At 40.8% G+C, this 16,022-nt stretch overlaps 1 protein-coding gene across 1 annotated transcript in view; it reads right to left on the bottom strand.

The window, feature by feature from the left end:
• Positions 1-405: 405 nt before the first annotated feature.
• si:ch1073-396h14.1 (disintegrin and metalloproteinase domain-containing protein 10) overlaps positions 406-16,022 on the bottom strand; it is a 29,097-nt gene continuing 13,480 nt past the window's right edge. The window contains exons 9-15 of the mRNA XM_018673392.2: positions 10,820-10,983; positions 7,192-7,363; positions 6,897-7,041; positions 6,457-6,640; positions 4,236-4,335; positions 3,601-3,821; positions 406-1,323 (exon numbers count right to left, since the gene is read on the bottom strand). Of these exons, the coding sequence (XP_018528908.1) occupies positions 1,219-1,323; positions 3,601-3,821; positions 4,236-4,335; positions 6,457-6,640; positions 6,897-7,041; positions 7,192-7,363; positions 10,820-10,983 (1,091 nt within the window). The 3' untranslated portion in view covers positions 406-1,218. The remainder of the gene's footprint in view (positions 1,324-3,600; positions 3,822-4,235; positions 4,336-6,456; positions 6,641-6,896; positions 7,042-7,191; positions 7,364-10,819; positions 10,984-16,022) is intronic.

Consider the following 16,022-nt stretch of genomic DNA (forward strand, 5'->3'; position numbering starts at 1 on the left):
ATAAGCACTGCAGTTTCCTCATGTCCTTGCAGCTGGGACGCCACTGTGTTTGGCTGACTTATGTCAAGGTGACCCAGGAGATAGACTGAATCAGGACAACTTTAGATTCATGTCTAAATATGTCTTTTAGTTATCACATGCAAATCATTTGGAGTGAAAGAAGTGTTCACATACTTTTACTTCAGTTAAAGGACAAAGACAAAAATATAAAAGTAAATGTCCCACAAACAAAATTCTACCAAAATATGGTACTATCAGTAAAATGTATTTGATTGTTCAGTCCTGTGGCTCCCAGTCAGAAATAAGAGAAAAAACTTTTGCAATACAAATGTACTTTTTTTTTTTGATGGAATATTGGATCATTTCACCTCTTTGGACTTAAAAAAAATGAAACCATCCAAGAAATTCATAGAAGAAACTGCTCTTTAATAGAACTTCTATCAACTCAAATATCTGAAATGTGACAAGTGTATGTTTTAATACACATTGTTTGCCATTCATGAGGAGTAATTCTTAATTGTAGCTTTCAAATACAAACTGGAGAAACAAAAACAAAATTTCCCTCTGAAGTAAAGTGAAGTACAGGTACCTTGAAATTGCACAAAAGAAGTAAACAATCTGAGTAAATGTACTTTATAAATGGTAAATGTTTACTCATTGAGATGATAAAAATGTTTCCTGTTCCCTTATTAACTTAAACATCAAACATGGAATGCAAATGACAGCATTTAGACCAAAGGCCATGTCAAGAGAACCACCAATGTTACCTCACCATCCTGTGACGATATTAAGATTGATGAACTGTCATAGTGATGGAAAGCTGGACGTTGATCAAGGCTGAAATTAGCGCTCAAGTTCAAAGACAACAACAAGGACACAGCGGGCCAAAACAAGGGAGAGTCACACCGGTCTTTATGCAGACTGTAAATCACTGTAGGTGGACTGCTACAGTATATGGCCCCTCTGAGGAGGCTGACTGACCCACAGCAACACAGACGTTTTCCACAACACATGCAACATATTGTACAGCACCCTCGCCACTTGTGAACAGACAAGTAACACAAGAAAAAGTAATGACAGATGCACTATGATGTAGAAAACAAAACCTGTGGAACAAAGCTGAAAAAAAATCCCTGATAAATGAATCAAAAATGAAAATTTGTGCGTCATGGTGAGGATAGTTGTATGTTCCCGGAGGTGACAGGGAAAAGTCAGAGGTTACTCCAGGTCACTGGTGTCGAGGGTACGGCCACAGAGGCAGACAGTGCAGCCCATCACTCCAGACAGTGTCAGGATAGCCAGCAGGATGGCCCACCAATGAGCCTACAGAGACAGATAAATGAAAAATACATGGCTTCTTGTTAAGTAAAGGGATATCATGGTAGTTTGGATCACTGTTGACTCTATTTCCGCGCCAGATGTTTGCCAAGTTATTTAGAAATGGTTTCCCCTTTACCACACTGAGTTAGCATCAGTGCTTCCTCCATTGACTGGAGCTACAGCTGGAATCATTTACAAGTACAACCAAAGAGCTGTAGATCGTCACTTCAGCCCTAAACATCTGTTCTCAGTGAGGAATGATGTAATGATAACTACCTGCACAATGCTTATTAAGTATGAAACACCTAAATATTGAATTATATTCACTGAAATTCAGCACAATTAAACATTACTTGCGTGCACAGTCATTTCTATCAAACTACCTCTCTAATCCCATTAACCACACACTGTGTTATTTGTGTGCAACAAAGCTCAAAACAGTTTACCTCATTTCCCTTAATAAAAAAAAAAGAAGTATTGTGTGTGTGTGTGTGTGTGTGTGTGTGTGTGTGTGTGTTAAGTGTTGTATCCTTGGTTGAACTTATTAGCTTGCAGTTTACTATAGAAGCCACAACCAGAGCAGGTTTGGTGAGCTACATATTATTTATAAAACATTTTACCGGGTTACCAGGCTGCAAACAGTAATTATTTCATATAAGTGTAATTCCATGTTTGTTATTTGTTTAATTATTTACTTCTTTAGGAAACTGTATCAATACAAAACATGGATTAATCAATTGGCCAGCAGAATCCGTTGTTATCTTTTTCTTGTTTCATACCCATGAGTCAGTGACACAGGTATGGTGAGACAACACAATAGTTCCTTAAGTGAAAGGTCATTTCTGCCTTAAGTGAAGCGGATGGCTGATCCTTGCGGTGCTCTTAAACCCAAATGGGCATTCCTGATTCTCCTTGCTGTCATGAGAAACTAAACCTCAAAGGAAGCTACAACTGAAACATTGAAGACAGCTGAGCCTCGTGACAGGAAGTTTAACAAACACACTGAGCCGAGGTGAGGATACGACCTCGGGCAAACATCTGCTGCATCTTCACAAAGTGAAAGACCATTTCCTCACGAGCTGAATGACAATTTTTCAACCACCTAATAGAAATGTTGAATCCTCTGATGACCAAAAAAACCATCGGTCAGGTCATGGAGCAGCTTGAGGTCCAAATCTATAAAGTTAATACATGACCTGATTGAGAAGATAAAAGCTACAGTTTTTGTGTAAATTCACTGTTGCACTAAAGCAGAAAACACATAGTGTAACAGAACCACAAATTAGACAGGAACTTTTATAGTTTTGGAAAAGTAGAAGATAGTAAATTATCTTATTAAAGTTTAAGATAAAACTTAAAAAAACAAAACACTGATCAGATGTATGCTGTACAGCTTTCTTTTGTTGTTGCACATCACCTTTAAAGTGAAACAGCCAAAGTGGCTACATGTGTTAATACCCAAATAATGTCAAACAATGGTTTAAAGGTAGCCCAAGTACAGAAGACTCACAGAGTCTGTAAGCTGAGTAATGTCAGTTACACTGCAATATCTATGTTCCAAGTTTGCTAACGTTCCAAAGTTTGCTAACGTTAGCTCACTGTAGCTACCATGAGCTACTGATTGTACCAGACTAACTAAAACATAAACATTCCTTATGAATTCAACAATCATTTGTTAAGGTGCATTCAGAGAGTGAAGTGAATTTTTGCCTCGTCTCTTTCACACAAATTTGACTGTTCAGGCTGTGAGTCAAATCTATGTTAGCAAGGTAGCTAACGATGGACGTGCTGGGGGTGTTCAGCTCAGACTCTAGCCTCTCCTAAACAGAGATCCCTCAGTTAAGGAGACCCATCATTATGGTGACTTTGCTCATTTACACTGAACAAAACAAAGTTGTTTGTTTGTTTCTGAGTGAACTCAAAAACTCCAGACACTCTCTGGCAGTTATTTCCCAGTCAAAATAATTTCGTGCCACCTTACGAACTTAGAACACCCACTAGAGTTTAATTAAATGATTTATACACCAATCCAAGACCTTGACTACAATGAATCCTGGCTTTCACTGCACCATCTGTGTTTATGTCTCCTTCACCTCCTTTTTGTACATGTTTTCTTTATATTTTTTTAAACAAAATTCTAGGAAACACTGACTTCAGCAGATCCCTGCAGTTTCACTGTTTCAATTTCAGTGTAATGAGATCTATATGAGTTGTTCTTCACCTTCATTGTGACAGCCTCCATCACTTCATGTCTGCTGAATGTGTGATCAAAACCTTTACCTTCATCCACTCCGCTACATCATCAAAGTCATCAAAATGGAGAAAGGAGTTCTTCAGTCTTGCGATGGGGCCGTCTGCATTCAGCACACGACACACCTGGAATTTATCGCAGTAACCTCGGTTTCCAAAGCATGGAGCACCACCAACCAGCGGCAATGCTTTTCTCTCGAAGTGACGAGACAGCACGGAGGAAGTGGTGCTGGCACATGTCTCTGGTTTATCTACCATAGTCAGAGAGAAAGTAATTAGCATACAGAAGAATCATGTAGCCAACTTAAAGCCACTTTGATTTGAAAATTTCAGACATTGGCTCCCTGTACTAGTATAACTTTTCTAGACTTTAAAGCACTTAGGATAATGCTTAAGGTGTATGGTTTTTAAAACACTGATACCAGACTTCTGGAAGACATTTCTTACAAAATGTGATTAAAAACACCTGTTTAAAACACCTCACGTAATTCCCTGTACATGACCATCACGTCAGATGGTTTCTCTTGTAGTGCTTATGGCGTTGTCTAATGGAAAACAACAATGTACGAGGCGAACCTCAGCACATATTGACATAGGCTGAGTTTTTGGGGCACAAAGTGTAAACACAATCCTTAGTAGTGGAGCACAAATGGGTCTACGGTTACCAGGCTGCTGGCAGCACATGTGGCATTTCTCCTTCACGGAGTCTCCTGGACAGTCGCACTGCTGCAGGTGGTGCTTCACACATACAGACTCAGCACAGACCTGCAGAGACAATCAGAGACACTGATGAGTTTAGAGGAAGAGAGGAGAGAGACTTTCTCTCAGATGTACTGATGGTAGGAAGATTTGAGAATTAAATGGGGGTAAGATACACCTGATACACTCTCTGATTTGTGTGATACAAAACAACACTTAAACTGCATTATCACACCGCCGTGTGTTATATTCACGAATGTCACTGTAGACCTGATGTTGATGTGTACTTCAGGGTGTGTCAGTACACCATGACATCACCGTTGGGTGTGGTCACAGGTGCAATAACGCTCACCTGTGAGCTGATTTAGAACCACTGTTGCGTTCAAATACGTTAGAAGACAAATACTTCTAATATTATATCTGTTTGTATTTATTTCGGTGACATGTTACACAGTACATTTGGCTTAGATAAATGAAGTGTCTGTTTTCCAGAGCTAAAGTTGTACAAATTGTACAAAGTGCTTAATATTTACCCACACTTTTGGGAATTCTCACAACACTTTTCAACACGAGCAATCTGCTTCACATGTGGTTTTAGAAGTTTTATTTACTTCATATCAGAAGTTTGACTTGAGTCAGTTTTCTTGTTTTCTGAACATTTGATTCTGAGAACTTAAACTTCCAGAAAAAGAAACAATGAGAGTGTCATTTATAGTGATTTATCATAAATCTGGACATTACAACCAAAACTCCACCTTCATTTTTGGATCCGTTTCCTTGGATCATGACATTCCCACATCCCCACAATAGCCTTATTATGTTCCATGCTCAGGTCATCAGAGGTTAGCACACATAGCACCTCTGGAGAGTAATATCATATGATGAAGCAACATTCACAGCTGGAGTGAATTCCTTGCCTCTCCAGCTCAGAGGACAGTTTATCATCTGTAGTTAACAATGGAGGAAATTTAGTCAAGATGAAACTTTTATGGAGCCACACATTGTCGTCTTGTGGTGACACGCATCAGATATTTTCTCAGAAATGCTGTGTTATAACGATGTTTACGAATAAAGTGGGTTGTGAACATGCTCATTGGATGGTGAATCATCACCAGATTCTCAACCTGATTTCAGGAAACAATTGTAAAATGGTCTTGCCAAATAATGATGATAAGAAAACAAGTTGGAAATAGCTAGAACTTATTTTCAATCACACATGCAAAAGGTCATTCTTTAGACATCTTTCCTCAGATTTTATTTATCCAGGCATGAACGGAGAGCACTGAATATCTAGAACAGACAAAATACTAGCACAGTAGAATTACTTTAAAATTGACTAGTGTCTGAGTGACTCTTTGTCTGGACTCTGAAATTACCTTTGTTGTGTGTCTGTTACAGATTTACTTAGTGTCCTCATTTTCCCCACCTGTGTGATTGCCTGCCCCGCCCTAATTAGCTTCACCTGTGTCCCATTATCTTCCCCTCATTAGGGTATGCAAGACTCTGTATTTCTTTCACTCATTGTCAGTTTGTCTGTTCAGTTTCCCTCGTGTTGCTTCATACTTCTGTTCCTACTGTTTCTTTTGGACTTTTGAATTATTTTGAACACCTTGTGGTCCTGGACTGGACTTGTTAACCTTCTTTGAACTGCCTTTATTTTGGCCTCCAGTTTTGATCTCTGTCTGCCTCACCATAGAATAAGCCAAGTGTTTCTTTGTTAAAACTGCATCTGCTGGTTGTAGTGTCTGCATTTGGGTCTTGTCACATGTGTTTATGGTTGCACCATGACAGGTTAGCTATAATGGTCCTTTATATAAAGCTTTAACTTCCCATTAAAAAACTTAATCTTTACACATTTCAATTTGGAGAATCAAAAACAACCTAGCTAACAGCTGTTTCAATGTCCAGAAGAAAATTACATTTGAACATTTACTGAACTGAAAACTGAGCAAACTCTATTCTGAAGATTATGTGATATGGTTGAAACCTCTAGATGAGGCACTAAATGGACCTTACTGTGAGATTGTTTTGTCACTCTCTGTTTCCAAGGTCAAGAATTAACTCTGAAACTAAACCTAGCTTATTTTATCTTTGCAACGTTGCTGCACACTTTGCCTTGTTGTTGCACAACTTAGTTGCACCGGGTTGAGTCATGCTGTTGGCGTGTGGTAGATGTGGCCGCCTCACCCCGTTCAGGCAGACACGCGTGCCCTGACTGCAGACGGTGAGGTTTTCCTTGGCACTTGGCTCGGGACAGCGTGGAGAGAGGCCCGAACACACACTCTTTCTCTGACAGTCTGTTTCTTCATCGCAGATCTGACCAGCTGGCTTAAACTCACAGTTCTGACCACAGCACAGGCCCTGACTCGGACTGATGGATGGAGTGAAAACAACATCATCATGTACATGTAGTCAGGGTAACAGATATACACATGAAAACTGCATGTAAACCAAACAGAGACATACCTAGAAAATATAAGACAGCAAAATAGTTCTGATAAAAGCTTGCTAACAATGTGGGGTGCTGCTTTGATTAAATATATAACATTACAAACATTAGTCTGAATGCAGATGTAGCAGCTTATCGTGATCTTCTCTATGCACACTCTGATGTTCGTGTACAGTACCTGCAGACTTTACCAGGCTTAAGGCGACACTGGACTCCCACAGGCTCTTTAGCGCTGTAGCAGCAGAGGTCTGTCTCGCTGTGACCGACGTCACACTCCTCATCTCCCTCTAGAATCTGGTTTCCGCAGATGGGCTGATCACTGACTGGCACCCCCCCAAAAAAGAGCAGACATGCAGATAAACACACACGGAAGTCAAGATGAATTATAATCATTAGCAGTGACTAATGCACAGTTTAAATATTTGGCCCAAAAATGCATGGCTCAGCAGGCGGCACGCAGGTCTCCTCCTCACCCACGAAGCAGTCGTCCTTCTTCATCTTGAGGATCTTGCTGATGTGTTCGATGCTGCAGTGAGAGAATTTGTCGTTGTTTTCACGCACCTCGTCTGTGGCCTGAGGGAACATCAGGTACCTGCCTTTGCCACCGGAGGAACCGAGGTCCCCACAGTTAGAGCCCTCATCGTGCTGAAACACAGACAAAATGTCAGAAATTAGCGGTCAAAGTGTGTGTTCTTATTGATAAGTTATTTGTCCTGAGTAAATGGAAAACAGAGATATTTGGACATTTCCATTCAAAGAACCCAGCTGCAGACAAAAACAGCAGGAGGGAAACAGTTTGTTTTCTTCCTAATCACAGATGGGGGAATTAGCTCCCTTTATTGCTGATCAGTAGTCTGCTGTAGGTGTTTGCAGACAGTAAAAATGTTTTCATTAATGTCCATGGACAGTGGAAGATGATGCCTGTAACAGCGCACCCCTTTTGACTTGTAAAATTATCTTTGTTATATTTTCAAATCAAAAATGCAGCACACAGACAGTCAAAAGCTTTTCCTGGAATTGGATGGCCCTGAACGAGCGGAGGAATGTTGCGTCCCACATGTAGAGCATCAGGGACGGAACAAATACCTCCTCCTGCTGTACTCACACATACATTTGTGAAACATTTGCTGGAAGGCGCGTTTTTCTTGAATATGTTGAATATCAGTTGATCAAACTCACTGGTGAATTAAGAGGCCAACACATAGACTTGAAATGAACATGGACACATGCAGAGAGAACATGCTCTGATGTGGGTATTGTGGCATCTGTCGTTGATTAGTTTGATGGATATAATGAGCGCTAATTTTATAGTGCTCACTGTGTCTGTCAAGATCTGCAGCTCAGGGATTGGCACAGCACTTCACCACAGCTGTGCAGATGATGGTGCAGTTTCTCACAAATTGTAAATCAGTTCTTATTCCTTTATGCCGTTGTTTGGTATCACGCAGAAATTTTGAACCAAAATATCTTAGCCTTGAAGTACATTTCCACTGTAATGTCCTGCTCAGCCATTTTGTGGCATTGCAGAAGCTCCACTTTATATCATAACAGCAACAAAAACAGTGGAAACAGCAAAGAAACAGCAGAAGTATGGGTAAATATCAGCACTGCACTGTCAGTTTGCAGATTTCCTGCCCTTCCTGTTTACTTCTTGAACACCTGTAGTGGTTTCACAGAAGCTTTCACCACAGACCACCTCAACTCAATTTCAAGATAAACAAACCATCAAAAAACATGGCAAATGTTGTTTCTGTAAAACATTTTCTACCTCTATTCTGTTAAGCTTTCTCTGTGTTGTTGGCTGTTGCTGGGTGTGCTGTGTTTTGTGTTGTGCATTTATCTTATTTCTGTTTATTTAGGGCTGACACTTTGACTGATTACTGCACTGGCAAAAAATGATTGGAAACTACTTTCTTTTATTGTCATTTTTTCAGATGAAAAGGCCAAACATTATCTGGTTCCATCTACTCCCATGTGAGAATTTGATGTGTTTATTGTCTATTTATATGATCAGAAACTGAGCATTGCTGTGTTTTGGGGTTGTTGGAAATGTTCACTATTTTCTGACATTTTAATAAATAAAATGATGAATCAGACTTAAAAGCCATTGTACAGAAGGAAAGTTGGGAAGGGGAAGTAGGCCAAAGGCCAAAGCAGCTCTTAATCCAGAATTCATTCTGCATCACAGCCCACCCCTCTCTCTTATATCTATCTGCCACCATGCCTGCCACAAATCTCAGGTGAAGCCTGCTCTCAGATCTTTTCATGTGCTTCTACCCAACCTGTCCCGGCCTGGAAACAATGAGACATGCCTGTCACAGGAGCCTGGACACAAGGCCTGAGCAGGAGAAGTTATGGTAGTTAACTTATAAAAAGCCTGCAGGGTCTGACATACAGTAGCAGAACTAATCTGCTCAGGAACGCCTCAGAGGACTCTTTGGTCTATGCAAGTGTGAATAACACAGGGCAGGCTGAAAAGAGACAGAGGAGCGCTGCTGGCATTTCAGGCAGTGGGAGAAAGGTTGCAGGTTTTAGCAGCTGTCACACACGGAGAAAGGTGCATGCATCTGTGTGTATACATAAGCTGTGTGTTGACATGATGGGAGTGGAGGAGGGTTGTTGGGGCTTGCAAACCAAAATATACCAGAGAATAACTGAGGAGAGAGAGAGGAAGGGAGATATCAGAGATCCCCCTGTTCCCTTATTTCAGATAATCCAGTGAGACTGAGCCAAAGGTCTGTATGAAACAAACCAGTCAATAAAGGCCAAGGCCTCTAATGCCCGCCTAAGTGAATCATTCACACACTGTTTGTTCTGCTGCAGTGCAAACAGCCATGTTTGTGAGAATACGTGAGGTCTAAAATTTGAATCACACAGATTTGTCATGTTGAATTATTCGGTACACAACCCGCATGGTCTCACGTAGGACTAATGTGTACTTAGTGAATGGGGCCCTAAAGGGTAAAACTGGGAAAAGGTTGACAGACATTTGAAATACTAATGAGCTCAACAAATATGCGGAAATCAGGTGAAGAAAAGTCTTCACGACCTTTTAAAAGGTCATTATTGTTATGTTGTTGTCATTATCTCTTTTGCTTTTATGCTATTAATGTTGTGTGTCAGTGTTGCTACTTGTGCTGTGTTGTATATAAAGAGTACCAGGTATCAACAATATGTTTTCACTGTTTCTACTCTGATGAAGACCTGGTGAGATATGCTGACTAAATGAAGGCTTTTAATACAGCCTCTGTCCTTGCTTTGCTCAAGATTGCCTAAACTGTCAATAAATACCTACAAAACACACTCATTTTCACTTTCTACATCTGTTAAATACAGAATATGCCATGTGTGAATGTAGACACTTTGGAGCTGATTCAAGGTAACAGAAGTACTACAACTACTAGTAATGTAACTAATTATTTTTCAGCTGAGTTGTTGCTTTTTCAAAGATTAATAGTCTGTCAGGAGTAATTGATTAGACTTTTCACGCCCCACCCTGCTTAGCTGCTGTGTAATGTTCAATGTCTGCTTTGACAAAGGCCTGAAGCAGTGCTTACAACATTCACAGATTTTTTTGAACATATGCTATGTCACTACAAGTGATATGTCAAAAAACTTCTGCTAAAACACAATAAACCAAAGAGACGATTGCCTGTAAAGCTGTTGTTTCAATAATTTTGAACTGTAGGAAATCTGTAGCTGTCTCCCTACACTTCAAATCTGTGCCTCAGAACTTGATTTCATGATGACTCCATGGTTTGGTTGTATTGTTTGAAGACTTTTGTTGTATTACGTCCAGATTATATGAATGTGTGGCACAGAATGTGGTCATATTCCAGTGAAATCACCATGGATGCTGTTATGTTGTCCCACAGTTGTTCCATTATTCACTCTCTGAGAAGCAGTGCCAGAATTTCTTTAGCTGACCTCATTATTAGAGCCATTCATATTCACAATATAAAAATTAGGCTTACAGATCTGAAAGACTGAGTTCAAATGTATTCACTTCTGTGCCGTGCGGTCTTTGGTTAGGTTTGATTTGGCTAAAAGAGGACTGAGTGAATTTCTGAAGAGGCTGTAGTGTAAAGGTTGGCGACTGACCGGAGATCCCAGGCTGTGGCCGAGTTCGTGAGCCAGGGTCAGCTGGACGAGTCGAGGAGGCAGGAACTGTCCGTAGTTCTGAATCGTGACCAGACCTGTGTTCAGGGTGGAGGTCCGGCCGTTACGCAGGATGGTCTGTTTTGAACATATTCCTCCCCAGTTACCTGAATAACACAGAGATGAGGGGATAAATATGGAGCTGGCAGGTTTGATGATAGTAGAAGACAAGTAAATAATATATGATATAATGGTCAGAAAATGTAACTGTTGTGTTTAAAAGGGCTGGTTCTATAATTTTCATAATTAGAAATGGTTGCAGAGGAAACAAGCAGAAGTTCGAACTATACTTCAGTTTGAAGTTGTTCCATGTTTGGTGTTTTTAGTCTGAAAAGTGTCAACAAAGTGCTCCACAGAATGATTTAGAGGTCTGAGTGCTCTGTCATGTCCTTTCCTGCACAATTTGTAGTTTAGTGTAGTGTTTTACTGTCACAGCGAGAGGATGGAACGACATCTATTGACCCTGAATGCAAAGTTAGCAGCTCATGAATGTGTGATGATCGCACATAATTCACACTGCAACAAAGCGTTGACCTCTCAGATTCAACAGGAAAGGGAGCAGCGGACCTGATGAAAACACATATCCCACCTGTCACTTTGCAGTACAGTATGGTTGCATAACTGACCGTGTGCTACTGGAAATACCTTCAACCAACAACGTTTTGCCACAGAGGTGTCATTGATCTCTGAGGCCTCAGAGGTCTACGAGGCGTGGACAGACAGACCAGCAGACCTGCCGAGCTCCTCTAGTTTCACATGAAAGCCTTTCTTTGGCCTCCAATGGTCTCCATTGCCTTTGGGTTTATGTAATGTCCCTGAATACCATTCCCACAATTACAAACAGCTGGCCACATTCACATGGATGGATGGCTGGGCTGTGACATCATCTTTTAGCTGGCCAGCCAGAGGACAGGTTTTACAGAAACCAGTCCTATTGGTTAAACTGAGCACCTATGATATCTTTCTTTATTGAGACTGCTCATGGATTACAGTAACACAGTCAAGCTCTTGCTCCATGCTGGTTTAACAAAACCATTTCTTAAATTTGTGACATTTCTTGCTGCCATAATGAAAGCTGACCTCCTGTATCTGTAATAAATTTTTAACTGCTCCTCCTCATCCATCACCTTCTCTGCATTTTCTCATATCCACCACCATTTCAACTCAGTCAGCTACTGTTGGAGTCATTTCCATGTATCCATCCTCTCTCTTCATTGATTCCCTCCATTTTTACTAGTATGTGGTTCAGGTAGGAGGTCTCAGCATTTCCCATGCAGTCACATGAATTTTATGTAACACCTCTTACACAATGTGGTCAGCAGCACCAACATTTTGGTGGGTGAGGCTTGTGAGGTGCAGGTCTGTTACATGCATTTAGCACCGTTTCTGAGAAATCTGAGGTCACTATGTGTCACTGAGCACTGTGGGAACCAGTCGTGGGCATCTGGATCTCTTACCGGCGTGTTTTTGTTACACAGTGGGCGTAAGTGTGACGTGCAGGAAGGATGAAGGACAGTTAGAGGTCGAAAAACAAAAACAAAAGTGCCCCCTATCGCTGCTGTTGTAGAAATAATGAGGCCACTGTGAGGATTAGGAGTGGAGGCAAGACGGTCACGCTGTTGTCCTGTGTCAGGTGAAGGAGGCTGGCAGACACAATACAGCAACCTGAGACTATGTTATCCCTCAGTATTTGATATCACATGATGGCCAGAAATGGGAACGAGCACTGAGATTTTTAAGCTTTGTAGCAAAACATGGAGGAAAATAAGAGCAACTGTCATTATTAATAGCACTCCACACTGCTGAGAGCCAAAAGATAGTTGTTTAATATCCACAAGCTGCCAGGCAAGACTCCCTTGCCCATGTTAATCAAGAATTCTGGATGTATTTCTCCAGCGTTCCCTGCTTTTGACCTAAAATGGCCCCCCTGACGGGCTATTCAAGGAGCTGGCTTTCCTAGAAAGAGCTTTACTTTGGAGGCCTGTTCTGTGTTTCTTGGCAGCACAAGCAGAGAGGGGCTGCTAGTTTGTCCCCTCCTCCTTCTCGTCTTCACCACAGAAAGGAGCCTTAATCAAAGACTCCTATTATTAGCTCACTGGATAAACACAGTGCGGAGAAACAAGCAATCCTGTGAATCATTTGCACTTAACGCACATACACTTTGCATCAGGAGGAAACAAATACATGCACACATAAGCACAGGCAAGAGACACACAGAAAGTAACACCCACTTAAATAATATCTATTTGGTCGCACATTATCAATGAACATGATAGGCAAACATATAGAGGTACACACACACACTGAGGCACATGCACATGTAAGCAGACTCCCTCAGACAATTTAATATGAACAAACAAACAATAGTAAAGGGGCAGTCTTTCCTTGGATAAACACACGGGGGGAGTCCTAGCTTCCTAATACCACCTTTCACAACAAAAACAGACACAGCAAGCACTCTGATTGCTAATAACACCGCTCACAGTTCTCAGAAAACTAGAGTGGAAGTCAACCAGACGTACTGTAAATAATGTAACTGCATCCGGTGACTTTCCCTGCTCTCTTTGTTTTCAGAGTTCACTGACCCTCACTTTGCAAATTTGAAGGTGATTTTTTTTCCACTGTATTGTGAGACTAATCTGACCTGCTCATTACTGAAAACAAAAGACTTAATGTGCCTGGAATGCATCACAGGTGTTATTATTCTTTGTGTATTTTTGCTCTCATTGATTTCAGTTCACTGATTTCATTGGCAAGATTTACAGTAACAAGAATGATGCACTGATCAGAGTTATGACAAATAATTCCCCAACTTTACGGTGATATCGAAACCACTTATTTAGAAATGAAAGTAAATGTAAAGCGTGCATCATGAACATTGTTGATAAGGACACAGTGTTGTAAAATGTAATCTAATGGATTTGTTAATAGTTGATGACTATAGATAATAGATGACTACAACTGTCTGAAATGTGTTTGTGATGCTTGAGTTGCATACTATAATAACTGATGGATTGAATCATGATGACTGTGATTATGAAAAGACAAAAAAAAAAAAAAAAGGTCACTGAAACCTCGACCTTAAAGCATGCTCTGGTGCGGGGATGCATTCCTGATATGTTTCAAGCTTTCCATGGTTTCTCCAGTATTCAATGTATAATGTTTAGATACAGTAGTTTGAGAAGATCTGACAGGTTTAGCTGTTTTACCAGCAGGGATATTGAAACCGGCCAATGCATCAGGCTACAGATTACTGATGCATCTACCAACACCGTCACTGTGGAAATCCTTTCCTTACGTACAGACTCTTCAACTGTGTGTGTGTGTGTGTGTGTCAATGTTGTGTTTTTAAATAGACAATGACATACTAGAGGACAAACACTTTACATTCATTAATTTCTTCAGATCCCAGTCATTAAAAGTCAAACATGTGTGATAGAGTTGTGTTATTAGCCTGGGGTTGGTCTGCATAAATTGAAATAACACAATAATAATTTTTGAGCGTTGGACCCTTGAAATGATTTGCAGTTTGCCGATTTAGTAGTACACTGTTAAACTTCCAGAGTGCTTTGAAGGCAGGTATGGTTTCAGCTGTATAATCAGCAGTGCAAGTCAACATTTTGAGGATATATATTTATGGTAACACTGGTTTTGTTTTACTCTCCATGAGTGCATGTTCCAAAAAGTACACTGACAATACAGTGATTCCAGCCAGCGGTATAAAAAAAAACCCTCAACAACATGAAGGCTATTGTGTGGAAAATTACTATCTGTTCCTCAATTAGTCTCAGGAGAAGAGGGAATTTTACTGGGGAAAAAGCTCAAGACGTTTGGGGCCCCAACCCCCCAACCCTTCACTGACGTATGAATGCACAGCTTGGAGAGGTTAGAGGAGGAGTCTGGTGTGATTGATGGGGGTTGTGTGTGTCTACATGCTATAGCTGTAGGGGCATCAGGGTCTTTGAGTTTATGGTCCTGTGGTTAAAGGCCGTCTGTTACCCAAGACCACTGATAAACTGGTGGAAAGTGGGTGATGGAGATGTTGAGGTTGAGCACATTTGTTTCTGCAGGTCAAACATTATCCATGTTTAATGCTCAGCGGTCACATGAGACTGAGAAGTCACAACAATGTCACTGCCACTATGAATCCACAATGTATGTGTGTATGTGTCTAATGTGAGCTGTCACCATGGCGATCATGCTGAGGAATGCAGTCACCAATCCTCACTAAGACGTCTGGGCAGTGGTGTGTGTGTCCTATGAATGTGTGTGTGTGTGTGTGTGTGTGTCAGAGGTTCATTGCTCTCTAATCACATGTCATTGTGGTGGTCTGCTCTCACACCCCTCAGTTTAACCAATCAAAAGCTGCATATGAGACAATGTCATAGAAACAAGCAGGAAGAACCTCCTACCACGACAGTTCCCACATACGTGTCCAAAATCCTCCAGCACAGCAATAATACCACACACACACACACACACACACACACACACACACACACACACACACACAGTTTGTCAGCAGACGTGGCTGATGTCAAGAAAAATCACATCGTCTCATATGAGTTCTCTTGATCTAAATATGTCTAATTTAGATCATCGAACAATAAGATGTAAAAATTTAAAATCTATGCCATTGTTAACAGTTGTGAGTTTCTCTGACTTTTTGTACGACTTTTCCTACAGGGGAAGATTTCATGTATTGTAGTGTAAGGGCATAATGCAAATTATATTTTTTGAAAAGGAAAGACAATTGTCTGTGACATTTCCTAATGATCTGAGCCTAACAGCAGAGAGTAAGGCACATTTATATGCAAATCACTTAGGATAGTAAATTAAAGAGTTCGCTCACGTTCTGCTTTTGGTCTCTCAAACCAAAACACTGCTGGGATAACAGGCCTGAAATTCCTGCAGCTGGGGTTGGCCTACATGTGTTTGTGCTGCAGTTTGGTGGACACCACTCATAAACTAGAAAGCTAATTGAAGAAGTTTTTACTCCTGCTTTGATAGTTAAGTTTTACTTTTCTTAATGCATATTTGTTTCCCTCCCTTTTGGCCCAGTCCATCACCCCTGATTCACCTCCTTCATGGGTCAAATAATTCACACTGATATGGAAACTGTGAGTGTGTGTAGGAGTGTTTTGGA

This window comes from Lates calcarifer, linkage group LG17 (genome assembly GCF_001640805.2).
Source record: "Lates calcarifer isolate ASB-BC8 linkage group LG17, TLL_Latcal_v3, whole genome shotgun sequence".
NCBI classification, from domain to species: Eukaryota; Metazoa; Chordata; class Actinopteri; family Centropomidae; genus Lates; species Lates calcarifer.